At 34.6% G+C, this 17,287-nt stretch overlaps 2 protein-coding genes across 5 annotated transcripts; one reads left to right on the top strand and one right to left on the bottom strand.

Moving 5' to 3' along the window:
• Positions 1–335: 335 nt before the first annotated feature.
• On the top strand, positions 336–4,399 carry LOC112796507 (ASI1-immunoprecipitated protein 1). 2 transcript variants are annotated; one of them, XM_025838980.3, is made up of 3 exons: positions 336–765; positions 3,297–3,740; positions 3,947–4,399. In XM_025838980.3, exons 2-3 carry the CDS (start codon positions 3,297–3,299, stop codon positions 4,097–4,099), a joined length of 597 nt encoding a protein of 198 aa, XP_025694765.1. In that variant the 5' UTR covers positions 336–765; the 3' UTR covers positions 4,100–4,399. The 2 variants fall into 2 exon arrangements, with proteins under 2 accessions (XP_025694765.1, XP_072091437.1); XM_072235336.1 differs by having other exon boundaries at positions 347–765; positions 3,240–3,740.
• A 670-nt stretch (positions 4,400–5,069) lies between these two features.
• LOC112796506 (uncharacterized) lies at positions 5,070–14,856 on the bottom strand. Of its 3 annotated transcripts, XM_025838979.3 has the most exons (10): positions 14,571–14,837; positions 14,304–14,469; positions 12,770–14,171; positions 12,310–12,664; positions 11,556–11,640; positions 9,544–9,600; positions 8,721–8,780; positions 8,416–8,637; positions 6,581–8,017; positions 5,070–6,027 (listed from the first exon to the last, which is right to left on the bottom strand). In XM_025838979.3, exons 3-10 carry the CDS (start codon positions 14,088–14,090, stop codon positions 5,572–5,574), a joined length of 3,993 nt encoding a protein of 1,330 aa, XP_025694764.1. In that variant the 5' UTR covers positions 14,091–14,171; positions 14,304–14,469; positions 14,571–14,837; the 3' UTR covers positions 5,070–5,571. The 3 variants fall into 3 exon arrangements, with proteins under 3 accessions (XP_025694764.1, XP_025694761.1, XP_025694762.1); XM_025838976.3 differs by lacking the exon at positions 14,304–14,469 and having other exon boundaries at positions 12,770–14,303; positions 14,571–14,856; XM_025838977.3 differs by having other exon boundaries at positions 12,770–14,469; positions 14,571–14,823.
• Positions 14,857–17,287: the final 2,431 nt, after the last annotated feature.

Genomic DNA, 17,287 nt, shown 5'->3' with positions numbered 1-17,287 from the left:
CTTCTCTATAAACTCCTAAATAACTTCTTAAAAAACTACAATTTGGTTTAAAAAATTACTGCTTTTCATAAGTCAAAATCTCAAAAAAAGTTACTTTTAAAGTTTCCAATTACTAGATTTTTATAATTTTATTAACCTACTAAAATCCTATAGGCCCCCACTAATAAAATCTTAAATATTATTAAATAATTAATTATTAGTTTAATTTATTAATTTTAAAAAGTAACTGAATTAAATTAAACTATAAAATTTATTTCTACTAAATAAAAATGTTACTACGAAAAACAATATATTATTTTTTATTTTTTAGTTTATTTATGAAAATTTCTGCCAAAGTTCGGTCACTAGGCCCGGTCTGGTTGAACCGGACACTGGGAACTGTGGGATCAGGGCACGCCACACAGTCACACATCCCTGGCTCAGTGGCTCCCTGCATCGGTTCTTCACTTCTTCTTCGTCGTGCTTCATTCCTTCTTCAGCCCAGTCAGCCACGGCCGCCACCAAGCACCAGCCTCACGAGTCACCGCCACGAATCGCAGCTCTCAGCTTTCCTCGCAGCCTCGCACCAGTCACCACCACGATTCGCAGTCTATCGCCGCGCTCGTCACCCACCGGATCTCTCTGGTGCTCTCACCTCTTAGACTCTCGCCTTGCTCACCTGCCAGAAGCTCGTTGCCGTCTTCGTTGACAGTTGCTGCCGCCGGCCACCAGCACGTCGTCGTTCAGTGTTGCCAGAAGCGGAGCATTTCAGTTTCTGACTTTCAGGTAAACCACTAAACCTTGATTTTAATTTTTAGAATTATTTATTTTAACTGAATATCATGCTTGAGCTCTGAATTCTGATTAGAAATATTGTTAGACATATTGATTTGTATGTTATGGTATTATTATGCTTTATTTTTCTAATATTCATTGGTTTGGTTGTTCTTTGTTCTTGTTTTGTTAACCTTTTAATTATGTTTAGATAAATACTAATGGGAGGAGGAGAGCTTATTAAAATGATTTACAAGAAGCATATTAATATTTTCCCCTTTTTTTTGGATGAAATAATGGATAATTCATCCATCTCATGCTTTTATTTTGATGTAGATACATTTGTTACATAAATTTGATCCGAGTACTTGTTGAGTAACCTTTTCCATTGTGTCTGTCATAGTCTTCTGATCTCAAATACGATTTTCTTACTTTTGCTGGTATCTTTTGGATGCAAATTTCTATTATTAAGTTAGGTGTAAACTGAACTTACATGCAGTTTTCACCATTAAGTTAATATAATCATTTTACATTTTACGGCCACCAAAGATTTGAAAGAGCTACCAATCAAGGGTTATAGCTTCATTGAGTTAGGACATTCTTCTTTCTTCAATATGACCCAATTAGATTTGGATTGTTCTGTGCCTTCGAAAACTTGTTGTCTTATAATAAAAAAATTAATAAATTTCTGGGTATTAGATTGGTACGCTTCTTAATTGTTTCTGTTCCTTTTTTCTTTTATTCTGTGGCCTGTTGCTTGAATTTTGGATTCTTGGGGTTTTGTGGGTATGGGTTGTTTGTTTGGTTGTTCCAATTTGGGGAATTTTTTTGGTCAGAAGTAGATTGCTGAAACTTCAGTTGATTCTTTATGATTTTGTGGTGTGCTGAAATGTGCTGTGGCTTCTTGTCTGTGGGATAGAAACACAAATCCTCTTTAGAAGCCAATTTAAGTAGCATTTGTTTTGAAAAGAGAACTTGTTTTGAAGACAATGAAAATTCATTCTAAGTCCGACTTAAGTTCCTCATATATTTGTAGATGCTTCAGAATTCTTCTTACAAATCCTATGTAGTCTTTTATGATGCTTTGGCCCTTAAAAATATGCACTCACTTGGTATCATTGGTGGGATTTAGTAACTTTGAGTTGGCATGTATTTTATTTATATAGTTTACATACACAAAAATCTTGAATAAATCTATTTGTGAAGCACATTGATGGCAACTCTATACTTTGTGCAATAGCTGATCTTTTTCTTGTTTTACTGTTATGTTCACAAAACACATAGGCTGCTATTTGACTCTTGCTAAATTAAAGTAGTATAGTACACTTAGTTTTCAAATTGCAGGTATTGCACATTCTTGTGCTACTTTTGAATCTCTATTAAATTATTGGTAACTAGGTTGAACTTAAGAGTATTGTGCAGTGAAGAAATCTGATTGAGTTTAATTGAAACCGGTTTCTTGCTTGTTATGAAACCAGTTATAAGTTAAAACCAGTTATTTATAGTTAAGCTGGTTATAAATTTTGAAACCAATTCACATTTTTTAAACTGGAAAATTATTTCTTAAACTGTTTCATAACCAGTTTGGTCATCTTAAACCAATTTGGTTTAATAACTTGAACCTGATTCCTGGTTAACCTTAAATCAGTTTTGGTTTTTCAAAAACCTTAGCCATGTACATCCCTCGTATAGTGAGTTCTACTTTGTAGTTTGGCAAAACAAAATTGGGGGCTTTGCACACAATGCGAAGTTCCTTGTTTAGTATCCTATTTCTGTTTGGTTTTTGATGGAATTTTTTGTTGCAACATTAATCAAGAAGACTTTTTAAGATAAATCCATCCACAATAGGGCATAGATTTTACTTTCAAAAGCCAAAATCCTGTACTGTGAGCATCTATATCCATAAGTAGAATGAGTTTGAAACGAGGAATTCTAGGGTATGTAATTTTCTTTTTTTGGGTACATAAAGAGTTTAGATAAGATCGGTATGCACTTTCATTTTTCTATCTTTTGGTGTTAAAAGAACCAAATTAGTGATTGTTGATTGATGATTATTTGGTTAGTGAAGAATTCTGTGAAAGATGCTTTGTACTTGCATTGCTGCTTGAATAATGATGTTGCCACTTGAGCTTGAAAATTTATGTAATTATGGATAATCAAAGGTTTTTGTAGCATTGCCGGGTCAATTGCTAAATGTGTAGGAAACTTCTGTTGTTTCTGGTGTTATGTGCAAATTCTTCCTTGAAGCCATTCTGATGACAAATCTTCCAGACTTCCTGTATTGATTGGTCTTGGTCGGGTGCTACAGTATTTGTTCGCCACATATTTAGCAAATGTGTAAATATTTGTCCTGATAGAGTATTTTCACATCTTTACTTTGATGTGATCTAGTATCTTTTTTCCCATTCTAAACTGAGTTCCAGATTTACCTAGGACATAAATTCTATCAAATACATTATATTTGGAATTTATCATTTTTTTAACAGTAAGGACTCAAGAAATTTAACTATCAACTTGTAAACCGTTTTCATTCACATCATCAGATGGCATCAGCATCAGAGAAGTATGCTGCATTTGAGGAGAAAGTGAGTCGAACAGTGTACTTTGATAACCTTTCACCACAGGTCACTGAATCTGTCTTGAGAACTGCTGTTGAGCAGTTTGCAACCGTTAAAAGTGTGAAGTTTATTCCCAATTACCTTGGACCAACCAATCTGCCACAGTGTGCATTGATAGAGTTGGATTCTTCCAAGAAGGTCAAGGAGGTTGTCTCCATGATACGCCAGTATCCCTTCATGATGTCTGGGATGCCACGACCAGTAAGGGCTCGTCCTGCCGAGGCAGAAATGTTTGATGATCGGCCCGAAAAGCCGGACAGAAAGATCAAGTGCTGTTGGTTGGATCCGAGTGACCCGGATTTTGAGGTGGCGAAGGACCTGAAGCGTCTTACACGCAGACACGCTGTAGAAGCTGAATATGTTCACAAAGTAAGTTCACCTGCCGTTTTTTTTTCTTTTATCAATTGTATATTATCCCCCCCATCCCCACCCCCCACCCCCGGTTCTCTGTTAATCCCTTCTATTTACTGTTCATGTGCACAATATGTGGTTTGTTGATTTCATCTTTAGTATTCCTTTGTGTGATTCTAGGCTGTTCTGATGTGATTTTGTGCATTTATGCTCTTTTCTTTTAGCTTCAACTACAAGAAGAAAAGAAGCTTGCCGAACAACAAGGGGAAACGCTTAATATGCATTACAAAAAGTTCAAATTAGTTGACAGCATTATGGCTGATGGAACTGCCAAGCATCTGGCAAAAAGATATAATCTGGGTGTTGCAGATGAATGAAGGCTTTTGGGCTTAACAGTTTATGTAAAGCCTCATGCTGCTAATTCTACCAAAGAAACAAGAAGTAAATGGTATTTATTATTTAACATGCTTTGATCCATATGTACGATGCCTTTTTTATTTTGAAAAACGTGTTTATGTGAAAATGTGTAAAAAATAGTGTTTTTTCAATTACTGAGACAATATTGTAAAATAGTAACTATATCAAGACTTTTTAAAGTAAGAAAAAAGTAAAGTAATAATCTAATCACTATTAAATTAAGAATAAAGAATCATTTTTGTCCCCAACGTTTGGGGTAAGTCCTATTTGTGTTTCTAACGTGTAAATAGTCCTATTTGTATCCTTAACGTTTGTAAAAATAATTCAATGTTATCTTGCCGTCAATTACTCATCATGAGCTTTAGTTGGAGTTTTGAAAATCTCTTATAGAAACTAGAATACAAATGTCCGGGACAGAACTGATGATCCACTCCAAAAAATAGCTTATCAAAAGTTGAAACTAATCTTTGCAACATTTGCACAATTCACTTTTTTAGGGACATAGTTGAACCTAAACACAAATAATGGATACAATATTGAAATCGAAAACATCTAAATGAGACAATTGAGAATGAATACATCCCAAGTGAAAATAATTGAAAAATACAATCTAATATAATATAATTGACGGCAGGATAATATTAAATTATTTTTATAAACATGAGAGACACAAATAGGACTTACAAATAGGACTTACTCCAATCATTGGGAACAAAAATAATACTTTACTCTTAAATTAAAATAGTAAATTCGCACATGATGTAATTATAAAATAACTAATTCTTTACTTTTTTATTTTACTAATTTCCCCACTTCAAGAGAATTCTTTTCTATGCGGTTGTTTTAAAAATTAAAACCATTCAATATCAGAGAAAGGGAGACAGGATTGGGGGGATCAAATAATGCAGTTCATGGATGTGTTTTAGGCACTTTTGAGGGCATTAATTTTTGGCAGATCACAATTGGTGAACAATATTCTATACAATCACATCAATTCTAGCATGAATCAGGAGACTGTTATGCCTGCACTAGAAAAAATTTTGTACATGATGAACAAGTCAAGATCAATTGTTTTTCCCCGGGATATCTCGTCGCATATTTACAAAGGATTTTAATACCACTTGAACCCTCAAATAAATATACAAATCTAAAGCCTCAAAGCATGATGGAATTCCTAGAAACTATGAAGGAGCCTCTCATTAAAAGACCGCCTATTTCCTTACCCTCTAGCACTTGAGCACTGTAACTGCTGCCATCCAGCATTTGCAACTACTATCTATATGCCGATGCTGCCATTATGAACAATGAAAACAAAATTGGTCAGTTCATGCGGCACATCTTCGGCCAGCATTATGATTTTCACCACAGCTTGCACATTATGCAGCCAATCCTGCTATTTGTAACTTGTAAGTGATTTGCCAGAACACTATATTCAACCATCTTTATTGTTACCGGAAAGGCTTGGTATTTCATCAGGAAATCCTGTATCGAAATTTGTGTTTGATTTTCCAGAACGCTTTCTGGGTTTACGAGGCATGGCAAACACAAGAGGACCTACAGCTGGCTGTTGTAGCATGTCTATGGTATTTCTCTCTTCTGTTATTGCTTTACCAATTGCCAAGTTTTCAGAAGCAGGAGATTCACCAATTGCACCACTTTCAGTATTCGTCTTTGAGAGCATAGGATTATCTGATGAGGATGAATCTAAACTTAACCATGAAGAATTACTTTTTCCATCATATCCCTCTCTGGCGAAAGCCATGTTTAAAGTACTTGCATCATTGAGGAGACTATCATCAACTTGAGCATCAGAACCTGCCTGAAGATCACGTGGGTTTTCTATACAAGCTGTATGCTCGGCAACATTTTCTTCTGATGTTGGGACCTCCTATCAAAAAGGAGAATAAATAAATTGTTATCATGGGTGGAAATGGAGATTTCAAAATTTTGTTGAGAACATGAATTCACATCATCGAAGAAAACAAACTATTGTTGAATATTGGCGTGATACAGGATTTTAAAAATAAATAAAACAAACATGGTACACGGGTTCTAGTTAACCAGAATAATAAGGTTGGATCATTATCCATCAAATGGACATGAACAAAGTAGGACATGCCAGTCAAAACAAAAGAATTTTGGTCAAGGAGGGAGAGAAAATTGCACGTGTAACAAATAAATGATCTATTTATTTATAATTTAACCATTTGTAATGTAATTAAAAGAATAATGCTGAGTCTTTTGTCGATTAATTAATTGACCAATACATTTAGTTGTCATCGGAGTAAGAAGAGAGACAAAAAAAAAGGCAGAAAAATTGCAGCCAAACTTAGAAAGACTGAAAGACAAGATATAGCAGTCTAGAAATAGAATTATGGCATCACACATAAACCATTAGAAACTATAAGTTAACTGAAAAGATGGTAGATGGACTAAATTACCTTATTTTGAACCTCAGGAGCTTGTTCAAATCCAGAACCATCCTCTCCTTCAGAATCAGCCATCTCCTCACATTCAAACTCTACATGTTCTTCAATATCCTCCTCAGAGTCACTTAGCTCTTCCTGCTCCATCACTATGCCAAGATGAGAATGATCACCAATATCATCTACATCGTATCTGGTGATGTTATCATTAGGAACAACCAAAGGAAGATCACTTGATGCAAGTTCACAACTGCCGGCAGAAGGATTTTTATCACCCTGCTGACCTTGTAGAAAACTATTCTCTTGAGGTGTCATTGTTGTTCCGCCAACTGCTAGAGTGATTTTAGACCCTAATGGATCATGTAAATTTTGCTGTCTACTTTTCACTGATTTCCCCCTTCCAGATACAGAACTTAGGTGCATCTCCAAGTCAAGTTCACTGGATTTGTCATTAGGACCAGAAGATCTATTGACTATAGCTGGCTCATCACTATTACCCAGTGACTCAGGCTGGCAAGCATCAAACTTGGTTGGTGATTGTGTATCATTAGATTTCTGCAGGAGTGGATGAAAATCAATGCTGCCTGACCTTAAAGTGGAATCTTTTGACTTTGTGGCCTTATTAGGATAATCAACTTGGCTCCGCTGCTGTGAACTATGGAAAAGGGAAAGATTTAGTTGTGGTTGACTACCCGAGAAGAAGTTGAAGGAACCAGAAGTTCCAGAACTAGGGTTCAATGGATAATAAGGCACATTGACATCTTCAGCTACTTGGAACAATAGTGGATGCATCTGGAGATCAGTACAAGTTCCATTTTCTACCACAATAGATCTCCCTTCCACAGTTCCAGATCTTTCTGGCTGAGAACTCGTGGCATTGTCCTTTAGCACAGGTCTTGCACCTTTAGCTTGATGAATGTTATTAAATTTCTCACCATGAGGAATTTGAGATACAGAACTATCTTTTCTACCAGCAGTGACACCACCACCTTCAGGAGGGTAAATCTTAGGTGTTCCACACTGGAACCCTTTAAAAGCAGTCTGAGAAACTACACGAACAGATGGAGGAAGATTTACAGGAGGCAAGTCTGGTGCTAATTTCACTAAGTGAGTGTGATTTACCTTCCGAGACCGATAAGGTCGACAATAGTAAGTGGAGCTAGATGTCACATCCAAACCTGGGATTTTAGGCTTAATTGTACTGGAAGCACCTTGTATTCCATTTCTTAAATCAGATGGAGGGTGAATAAACTGATGAAGGTTTGATGTAGATGGAAATGCAGGCCGATTACTATTATGATCTTGAGTTCCTTCTCCAGATGTAGAGGAAAAGCGTTCAGAATAAGTAAGAGATGTATCTGGCCTCCAATCTGCCAAAAATGCCTGATGCACATAAGGAACATCTGAATAATCCATGCCATTCTCTGAACCAGCAATTTCAGCATCACAATCCTGCAACAAATTCCAAATATAGGCTATCAAATTTAATCCAAAACCCCTTGATAAGTTAGAAGCTCAAACTATGGCATGGGCATATTAACAAACCATGCAGTGTTAGACTGTAGAGACAATTTTCACAAATGTCACATGACTAGGAAATGGATATACAGTGGTCCATTTGCAAGCACAGCAACATCAATTGCTAATGATTCATGGTTTGTTATATTCTTTTGGCACATATGTATATGGTATTTACATCAGTCAAGATTGCATAAAGGTAAATTAAGAACTGTTTACTGGTCATAAGCCATGAAGGCAACTACCAAAATGCGACATGAAATTTGACTCGAAGAACAAAGACAAGACCAGAGATATGAAATGCCAAAACAGGCTTCTAAACTAAGACTAACCTCTTTATCAGATACGGCTTGCCAACTTTCCGCAGCAGCAGCTTTCAATTTTCTTCTTTTCGATTCATACAATCTTCGCTTCTCCCTTTTTGATGCATCTACCTTGTATGACTTTTGAGTTCCAAGAGCAATACGCCACTGGCGAGGAAGCAATGATGGATCTCTGTGTGGAACTATAAATTGCCACACCAACATCCAATCAAATTTATAATACTTAAGTCCCTGCATATTTGTGGTCATACATCAGCTGGTCGTAATGCAACAATCAGAATTTCCATATCGGAAGATGCAGTAGAACAAGTTACCTCTTGAATGCGTGCTATCTCCTCCGCAGTCAAAGGAGAGGTCTTCATTCTTCGAACTGCCTGTTGTAAAGAAGCAACAGTTTAAAAAAGAGTTAAAAAGAAAAAATTGATTAAACTACTATAGTCTGAGTCTTGTTCCATACATGCATAAAATTACAAAACTACTATATATTGTGCACGATTCAATCCAGCTAGAACAAATGCCTTTTAATCCGTGATACTGTCTTATTTCTTTAAGGGATATACTTGTTTCCTCAGCATTCTTGTTTGATAAACAACACCTTTATTGGACAGTCTTTCAAAGCTAACTTCTTGCATATGAATTTTGAGTTTCACCCATTCCAACAAGGATTATCAAGCAAAATCCCAGGGAAGAGATGCCTATGTGATTCAAATCTTAAATTACCTTTTAGTTTAGACTTAAAATAGAGAAAGTTTTAACTAAGTATATAAGCAGATCAAAAGGGGGAAAAATCCTTCCACTTATACACTAAGTTGGTTTTAGATTAACTTGGTGATACCAAATCCATTTCTGCTTCATGCAGATATTATATATACCACTACTACAAAAGATTCTCCTCCTCCTGTGTTTATATTGTTTGTCCTAAAACCTCAACATCCTCCTCTGATAGTTTTTACAATTCAACAAGCACAGGGAATTGACACAATTCCAGAGCTTAAGAACATGGAGGACAAAAATAATAAAATATTGACAATTCAATATCATCACTATGCCTCATATACTTTGATTTCTAAATTTTATTCAATAACAAAGGGAACATCAGTGAAAGTTTATCATATAAAATTACATATATAGATTTACCTTTATTGGATTCTCCGGGGCTTTTGAAGAACAGCGATTTTTCTGCCTAACAAAAATCTGTAACCCAACCATTTGGTATCACATTAGAATATTGGATAGGGAACCAAACATGATCAGTATAATGAAATTGCTGAACAGTTCAGCAGAGTATTACATTTAAAAGACAAGTAAAGGAAGTGTTGACATGATGACCCTTAGGTCTGAAGTTTCAACACAACATCACAATATTATGAGGGAAATAGAAGTATATCAAAGATATTACTTTCCCATCTAAGAATGTATAATTGTACATCGCCCGATCAGTAAGTACTATAGCCATCTCAAACCAACTTATCTGAAGCTATAAACATAGCCTCATTGTGTTTACTAGCAAATAATATTATCCCATCCTCAAAAAACACTGGTTAAAATCAGCAGCAAACTGCCAAGGAGTACTTCAATTACTTTTCTCTTTAATTTTTATTCAGTAGGAGGTCTTATGGAAGATTTTAGAAAAGAGGAGAGTAAGGATCGCATATATTCGGGCAATTAAAGACATGTATGATGGGGCCACAACTAGTGTGAAGACTCAAGGTGGTGTGACAGAGGAATTCCCTATTGGTATAGGATTACACCAGGGATCATCCTTAAGTCCATACCTTTTCACATTAGTCTTGGAAGTACTCACAGAGCACATCCAAGAGCCTGTGCCATGGTGCATGCTTTTTGCCGATGATATCGTTCTTATGGGAGAGTCAAGGGAAGACTTAAATAAGAAGTTGGAGTTATGGAGAGAAGCGCTAGAAGTGTATGGTCTGCACATAAGCCGTAGCAAGACGGAATATATGGAATGTAAGTTCAGTTTGAGAAGGGAAAACTCAAATATAGAGGTGAAAATTGGAGAGAACATCCTACGAAAAGTTACAAGTTTTAAGTATCTTGGGTGCATCATACAGGATAATGGAGAGATTGAACATGATGTAAATCATAGGATCCAAGCAGGTTGGTCAAAATGGCGGAGTGCATCTGGTTTTATATGCGACAAAAAAATGCCTTTAAAACTTAAAGGTAAATTCTATCGCACCGCTATAAGACCGGCTATGCTGTATGGTACGGAGTGTTGGGCGGCTAAAGGGGAGCACGAACATAAGCTGAGTGTGGCAGAGATGAAGATGTTGAGATGGATGAGTGGTCATACGCGATTGGATAAAATAAGGAATGAAGATATAAGGGAGAAAGTTGGAGTAGCACCCATTGTGGAAAAGATGGTTGAATCGCGTCTCAGGTGGTTTGGACATGTGAGAAGAAGACCGATAGAACATCCAGTCAGGAGGGTGGATGAGATGGAAGATGGACAAAGGGCGAAAGGCAGAGGAAGACCTAAGAAGACCATCCATGAGGTGGTCAAACGAGATCTACATGTAAACGGTCTCTCTGTAGACATGATACATGACAGAGCACAATGGCGTCGCTTGATTCATGTAGCCGACCCCACTTAGTGGGACAAGGCTTTGTTGTTGTTGTTGTTGTTTTATTCAGTAGGAAAATCATATGTATATTTATAAGGAACCCAAACACTGGCATAATGTTTAGCCCATAATGCATTTATGCATCTAAGGTACAAAGCCATAAAATGACAATTCATAAGCAGATGTAAGCCTGCCCTGCCTTACCCACTTTTGTTTAGAGGATCTCCAATCAAGCTGGTCACAATTAGGTTAAATAAATTTAACCATTAACTTCTATTGCAATCCATTAAGTTATAACTCATTACGAAAATGACAACTGAGATACAAGCATATTGGTTTCTTTCTTTTATTCAACAAGAGAATACTCAATTTGCAGAAATTAGCTTCAGGAAGAAAACAATAAGAATTTAATATACATATATGAACCACCAAAGATGCTACTGTTTAATCACGAAACATGAACATGATAGAGAAAACAAAATGAAGACACAAACTTCCCCTCCAACAATCAAATTGCAAACCATAAACACTTAGTTGAAAAAACCATCCTCCAATGGCAATCACCTGATGTTTAGACTTGCAGGGAAGAAAACGTTGTTGAATTGCTTTCCAATCTGTATTGTACTCCATTATCCCTAAGGCTAGTAGTCTGCAACAAAATCAAAAGGAGATGTACACTCCATAAGCTCATCATAAACCGTGAGAATAAATGTACTAAATTTATATTGAAGAAAAGAAAAAAGAAGACAATCAAAGTCCAGTATCAAAGGAAGATGGAACCATTCTGTAAAGCTACTGTAGAAATGAGTAAATAATCAACCAAAGGTTTTAATCTCCAAGAAATGAAACAACTTAAAAAGAGAGATATATAGTCAAACAGAGAATATCATCAATCCATTTCTAATGACACTGAGAACCGAGTCGATTACCACCTATTCAGAAGCTAAATTATACATTGAAAGAAATGAATTTAATACAACAACAACAACAACAAAGAAATGAATTTAATTCAAAGAAATGAATTTAATGATCAAAGAAAATATTATCGTCTAGAAATAGTAAAAGGGAACAATGACAGAGGATAACGTGTCCACATAGAGACAACATCAGAAAAAAAAGCGACATCGGCAAACATGATAAGGTTTAGCATATGTCTCTAGGTAGGTTATAGGTGAAAGGAAAAGGTATAGCTTAAGACTATACATCCACAATACTAATCAACACATATAAACACTTGCAAAACTGAACAGAACAAAACAAAATGTTCCATTCAAGAGTGATAAAGCTGGTTTGCAGAAAGAGGAAGCGTTGGACTTACTCATCCTCTGAATCAGTAAAAAGTACCCTATTTACAACAGCTGCTGGGGGTGGCTTATGTGGGAATAGTGATGGATTGAGCAAGGGCACAAATCTTTGAGCTAACTTTGCAACTTCCTTTGGTACCAAAGCAATTGACTGCTTCTTAGTACTTTCGACAAGCATGGCAGCCAAAGTTTTCTTAGGTTGCTGTTGTCCAGGTGTAGGTGAGATTGTATTAACTGCTCCATTCGTGGTGCCACTTGAAACTGCACTGTTAGCTTCAGCAGATGGTGAAGAAAAAGGAAAGAGAGGCTCCTTCGCAACATGTGAATCACAACCAGATTCAATGTATCTCTTTCGAAATTCTTGGGCAGCTGTAAAAGGAATTTCAAACCAATGCCTGAGTACGTAAAAGTCAAGTATGAGCTAGCATAAAACGGAAAAAGATGAAGCGAACTTGAATCTTCAATCGGGCTTACCAGAATCAATGTCTTCGACATATCTTCCTACCAAACTAAGTGGAGAAACATCCAAAATAGATTGTACGGGGCCTCTAACACAAGGGACCCATAAGGAACCCTCAGAACACCTTTGATTAGATTGAGGAAAGCATAAGCTCTGTCCTTCTTGTGTAGAAGCAGATTCTATGTTGCTCGGGCATTGCAGATGTTTGGAGATTCCATTGGCCACCGATGTGCAGGCATACGACGGGGTAAAGCAAATACTAGGATATGGCGTCCTTCTCACAGCTAAAGCTTCATCTCGCTTGTGAAGCATCTCAGAAAGCAAACCTTGAACCTGAGAAGCAATCTGTTTTTGGGAAGGCTCAAGAACTGACAGAGAAAATACCTGAATAAGAAGTTGTACATGCTCATGGATCAAACAATGCAACTGACCAATCTGCTGGGTAGTGAACCCATTCACAAGACCACTTCCTGGAGCACAAGCATGAAAACTTGAAGTAGCCTCGGGCATCAAACCTTTCCCAGAAGCCAGAGGTGCATTCAAGCAATTTGGCAAAATTGGGCGCAGGGGCCTCTTGCCCCGTCCCAGTGTTTTCTTTTCACATTGGGTAGAGACCTTCTGACGCTTATTTTGCCTAGTCTCTGGTCGTCGTCCAGCTCCATCTTGCTCTTTTCCAGCATTCACTGATGCATTCTCATCAACATCACTCTCCAGTAATTCTTCAAGCTCTATCTCAAAGTCTGCATCATTATCCTCATCTTCATCATCAAGATTTTCATTTTCATGAGACGAAAGAGCATCGGCATCACTACCTTGTAACACAGCTGCAAGGAATTTTTTATACTCTTCTTCATCATTAGCATTTTGAAGGTCATCGTCATCATCAGTCTCTTGAAGAAATGTCTCAAGCTCATCAAGAGTGAAACTTGCAAGTGAATAACGGGCTCGGGTGCGCATACAGATAGCATCCTCGCTATCTATATCTATTATTGGAGTCAAGGATTTTGCAATGTTACTTAGTTCTCCTATTGTAGGATCGTTGCAATCAGTTGCACACATCAAGTTATTGTGCTTCCCTTGATTCATCTCAGATTGAGAGATCAAAGCTGATGACTGCAAAAGAATGCCCTCAGCATGCTCAGAATCAACAGCAGCACAAACTTGCTCCTTTTTAGTGGTTAGCTTTGATTTCGACTTTGTGCCCACAGATTGCTCACTATTGACAACATTATCATCCAAAGCATCAACCTCAGAGCTCAAACTCGAAGATGCTTCTTGTGAAGGGGTTTCCTTTAGAAAAGGATTAAAATCCACATCTTCGTCTTCTTCCTCCATGTCTTCCTCCTCTTCTTTATCCTCCTCTTCAGGTTTCAAATTGCTTGCACTCTGGTTATTGCCAGAGCCAGATTTCGTGGACTGCACACTCGAGCAGGAAAGCATTTTATACAAGCAATAACACTAAAGTTTATTGTTGAGAACCTCAAAGGCATTCAGAAGTATGTCTATGAGACAGTATCCAAAACAGGAAAGTTGAAATCACTAGAGAACCTGAAGAAAGCAGAAAGCAGTGGTAAATAACGAAGCTCAAAAAGTAGCCATCTTTCATCTCCCAACAAATCACATATAAGATTAACATTGCAATTCAAGTTGCTCCCCGTTCAAATACTACAGGGCGTTTGGAAACCCCAGGAATTCAATTCCATAAACGAGTTCCCTAATTTGGAATCAACATAAGACAAGGAATTGAAATCACATGATAATTCAATTGTACTTAAACTATGGAATTGAAATCAGAGTCAAAATTTTAATACACACCTTCGTCTACAGCAGTCGAGTGGTTCCGGTGATCTCAAGTGTGCTGCATATCAAAAAAGAGGGAATGAGACGCACCCGCCGAAAGAAGAAGAAAAATGAGAGTGAAAGGGGATTAGAGACAAAACGACAACGAAGAAGGAAACCAAGTAGTGCAGTTCTTTCGGAAATAGAAATCCAAGCCCTCTTTTTTTAAATCGTGAAACCCCTTCTTTTCTTTCTTTTCGCATTAAGCATACTTGTATGTTTCGGGTATATTTTCTTTTACAACCCTTCTACAGAAAACATTAAAATTAGCTATTAATATAAATATATATTAAAATAAATTAAATTATATATATTTATATAAAAATGTATTATAATTAATTTTGATAATTAATTTTAATTTTGTTATATAAATACTATTTTTATTTCTTAAAACTATTTTTATCGAATAATATAAAAAAAATTCATTTAAAATGATTTATTTTAATAATGGGTTATGTCTACTCAATAGTTAGTGCTCACGTGATTCACAGAAAAAATAATTATTTAGTTATTATTTATTATTTCTTATCTAAAATTAATACTAAGATAAAATTAATTTCAAATTTCAATCTGATTATTAAAATTTTAATTTATTTAATTTGATCTATCAATATAATATTCGTAATTTAATTAATTTTTTTATTTCATTTTTGTTACAAAACCTTTATAATTTTTTCCTAATATAATAATAAACTATTAAATTAATACTAAAAAATTTATATTGTTAACAGAAATAACACAAAAAATAATCATAATAAATAAGTCAAAAAATTAAAAATTAATTTAAATATATATTTTAAAAAATAAATTTTAGATATCAGATTTTAATATAAATTTTTACAAACATTATTAAAAAATAAGATATTTTCATCTATAAAATTTAGTAATTTTACGTTAATATTTTTTTAGTTTCCTTGTGAATGACTAAATTTTTTTAAAAAAATCTAAAACTTAAATTTTACTCAATTTTTTATGTATTTTTTAAATATTTATTTAATTTGAGTAAAGTGGATAAATTGATTTTTTTGTCATATTTTTAAATTATTCACAAAATAATTTCTCAAAATTTATGAATATTTCAAATGCTAAATTAATAGCTAACTCTTTTAAAAGGGTCCATCTACTGTACAGATGCATTTTTGTACAGATTTACAGATTTTAATTTAAAAGCATATCACTAAAAGTGTTGCTTAAAGAGAAAGTGTTACCCTTAACCGTTAACTTGGCTCTGATACCAATTTTTAAAGTCGTCTTTTCTTTTAATTTCTTTTTCGAAATTTCTATTAACTCTTCGAATAATTTGCTAATTCATAATAAAAAGTATTGACCGTATTACTAGTATTTATAATTCTGATTTTTATAGTTTTTCAATCTTGTTTTAGTTTATAATATTCTTTTTGCATGGATTATTGTATATAAAATCTTTTATCTGTTTGTCTTTTTCTTTAATATAATTTCTTAAATCCTCAAAAATTTCTTTTATTTCTACACTTTCTGTTGTTTCTAAATATCTTTTTAATTTTTCAACTTCATTTTCCATTTTTTCTTTTAACAGCTTTAATTCTTTTAAGTCATAATATGGTTTTTCAGGCATTTATAAATTTTTTAAGTTTAACTCCAACTTGTTTATATTTATTCTTATTTCTATCCTTTTTATTATAAGTCATCAATTTCGATCTGAAGATTATTTAATTCCCTTTTATACTCCTTTATTTTACTTTTTAATTTTTTGTCCTTTTCCTTTTTATTTTATTTTCTGGTCTTTCAATCTTTGTATGCTTCATTATTTATCTTAGAATTTCTGCAAATTCTATCATCGATTCATCACTATTTTCTAGAGATTCTATTAATTTTTCTAGCTCTTCGACTTCTCTTTTTAATTTGTCATAGATTATTTTTAGAGCTTCAAATGCTCTTTGATTTATTTCAGAAAACTGTAAATAATTCAACCGATTTTCTCTTTCAAAGAGCTCTTGTTTCTTGTCTTGATAAGTTACATATATTTTTTCTTTATTTATTGTCATAATTTAATGTTTAGGATTTTATTTAATTTTTCGACCTTTTTTGTTAATTCCTTTATTTCAGAATTTTCTTCTTTAATCTTTAACTTGGATAAACTTAAAGGGCTATTAATTTTAGATTCTCTTATTTGAAAATTCGATGAAACTAATTTTCCTGATGGTTCTTTTAATAATAGAACTGGGTTTTCAATAGCTTTATATTTTGGTATTTCTGTTTTTACAATTTTCTGAAATAATTCATCAACATAAATTCTTTCTCTGTTTTTAAATATTATACTATGATGGCTATTTGTTAAAGCATAATTTATTGCATATGTAATTGAAAAAGGTTCATTGTCTTGTTCCATTAGATTCTTTCTATGAAATTTATAAGCCAAACTTATAGATCTTCCAAGGTTTTCAGTTGATAAAGGTATAGCATATCCAAGATGGGCATTGAATTTAACATTTACGTTTGCTAAGTTTCCATGAACAATTCCAATTATTTGATCTATTGGGTCATCAATAATTCTTTTGTCACAGATTGCTAAGCTTATTGGTGAATTAATTCCTTTCATATATGTAGATTTGATTAAGACTTGTACAGTACTAATATGAATCCATCCAATTTTAGATCTTTTTTGTTGATCCTTAATTTTCTCAATCTGTTTACTCAATTCTTCATCATTTATC

Source organism: Arachis hypogaea, chromosome 4, assembly GCF_003086295.3.
Source record: "Arachis hypogaea cultivar Tifrunner chromosome 4, arahy.Tifrunner.gnm2.J5K5, whole genome shotgun sequence".
NCBI classification, from domain to species: Eukaryota; Viridiplantae; Streptophyta; class Magnoliopsida; order Fabales; family Fabaceae; genus Arachis; species Arachis hypogaea.
The sequence above is the reverse complement of the archived record's forward strand: the minus strand, read 5'-3'. Positions and strand labels throughout refer to the sequence as shown.

Bases quoted from the DNA above. Each gene is read 5' to 3' on its own strand.
- LOC112796507 (XM_025838980.3), top strand. From the start codon at position 3,297: ATGGCATCAGCATCAGAGAAGTATGCTGCATTTGAGGAGAAAGTGAGT. The intron at 3,741-3,946 runs GTAAGTTCACCT...CTTTTCTTTTAG, and splicing joins AAGCTGAATATGTTCACAAA to CTTCAACTACAAGAAGAAAA.
- LOC112796506 (XM_025838976.3), bottom strand. From the start codon at position 14,195: ATGCTTTCCTGCTCGAGTGTGCAGTCCACGAAATCTGGCTCTGGCAAT. The intron at 12,665-12,769 runs GTAAGCCCGATT...TTCCTTTTACAG, and splicing joins TGTCGAAGACATTGATTCTG to CTGCCCAAGAATTTCGAAAG. The intron at 8,018-8,415 runs GTTAGTCTTAGT...AATTTGTTGCAG, and splicing joins AAGCCGTATCTGATAAAGAG to GATTGTGATGCTGAAATTGC.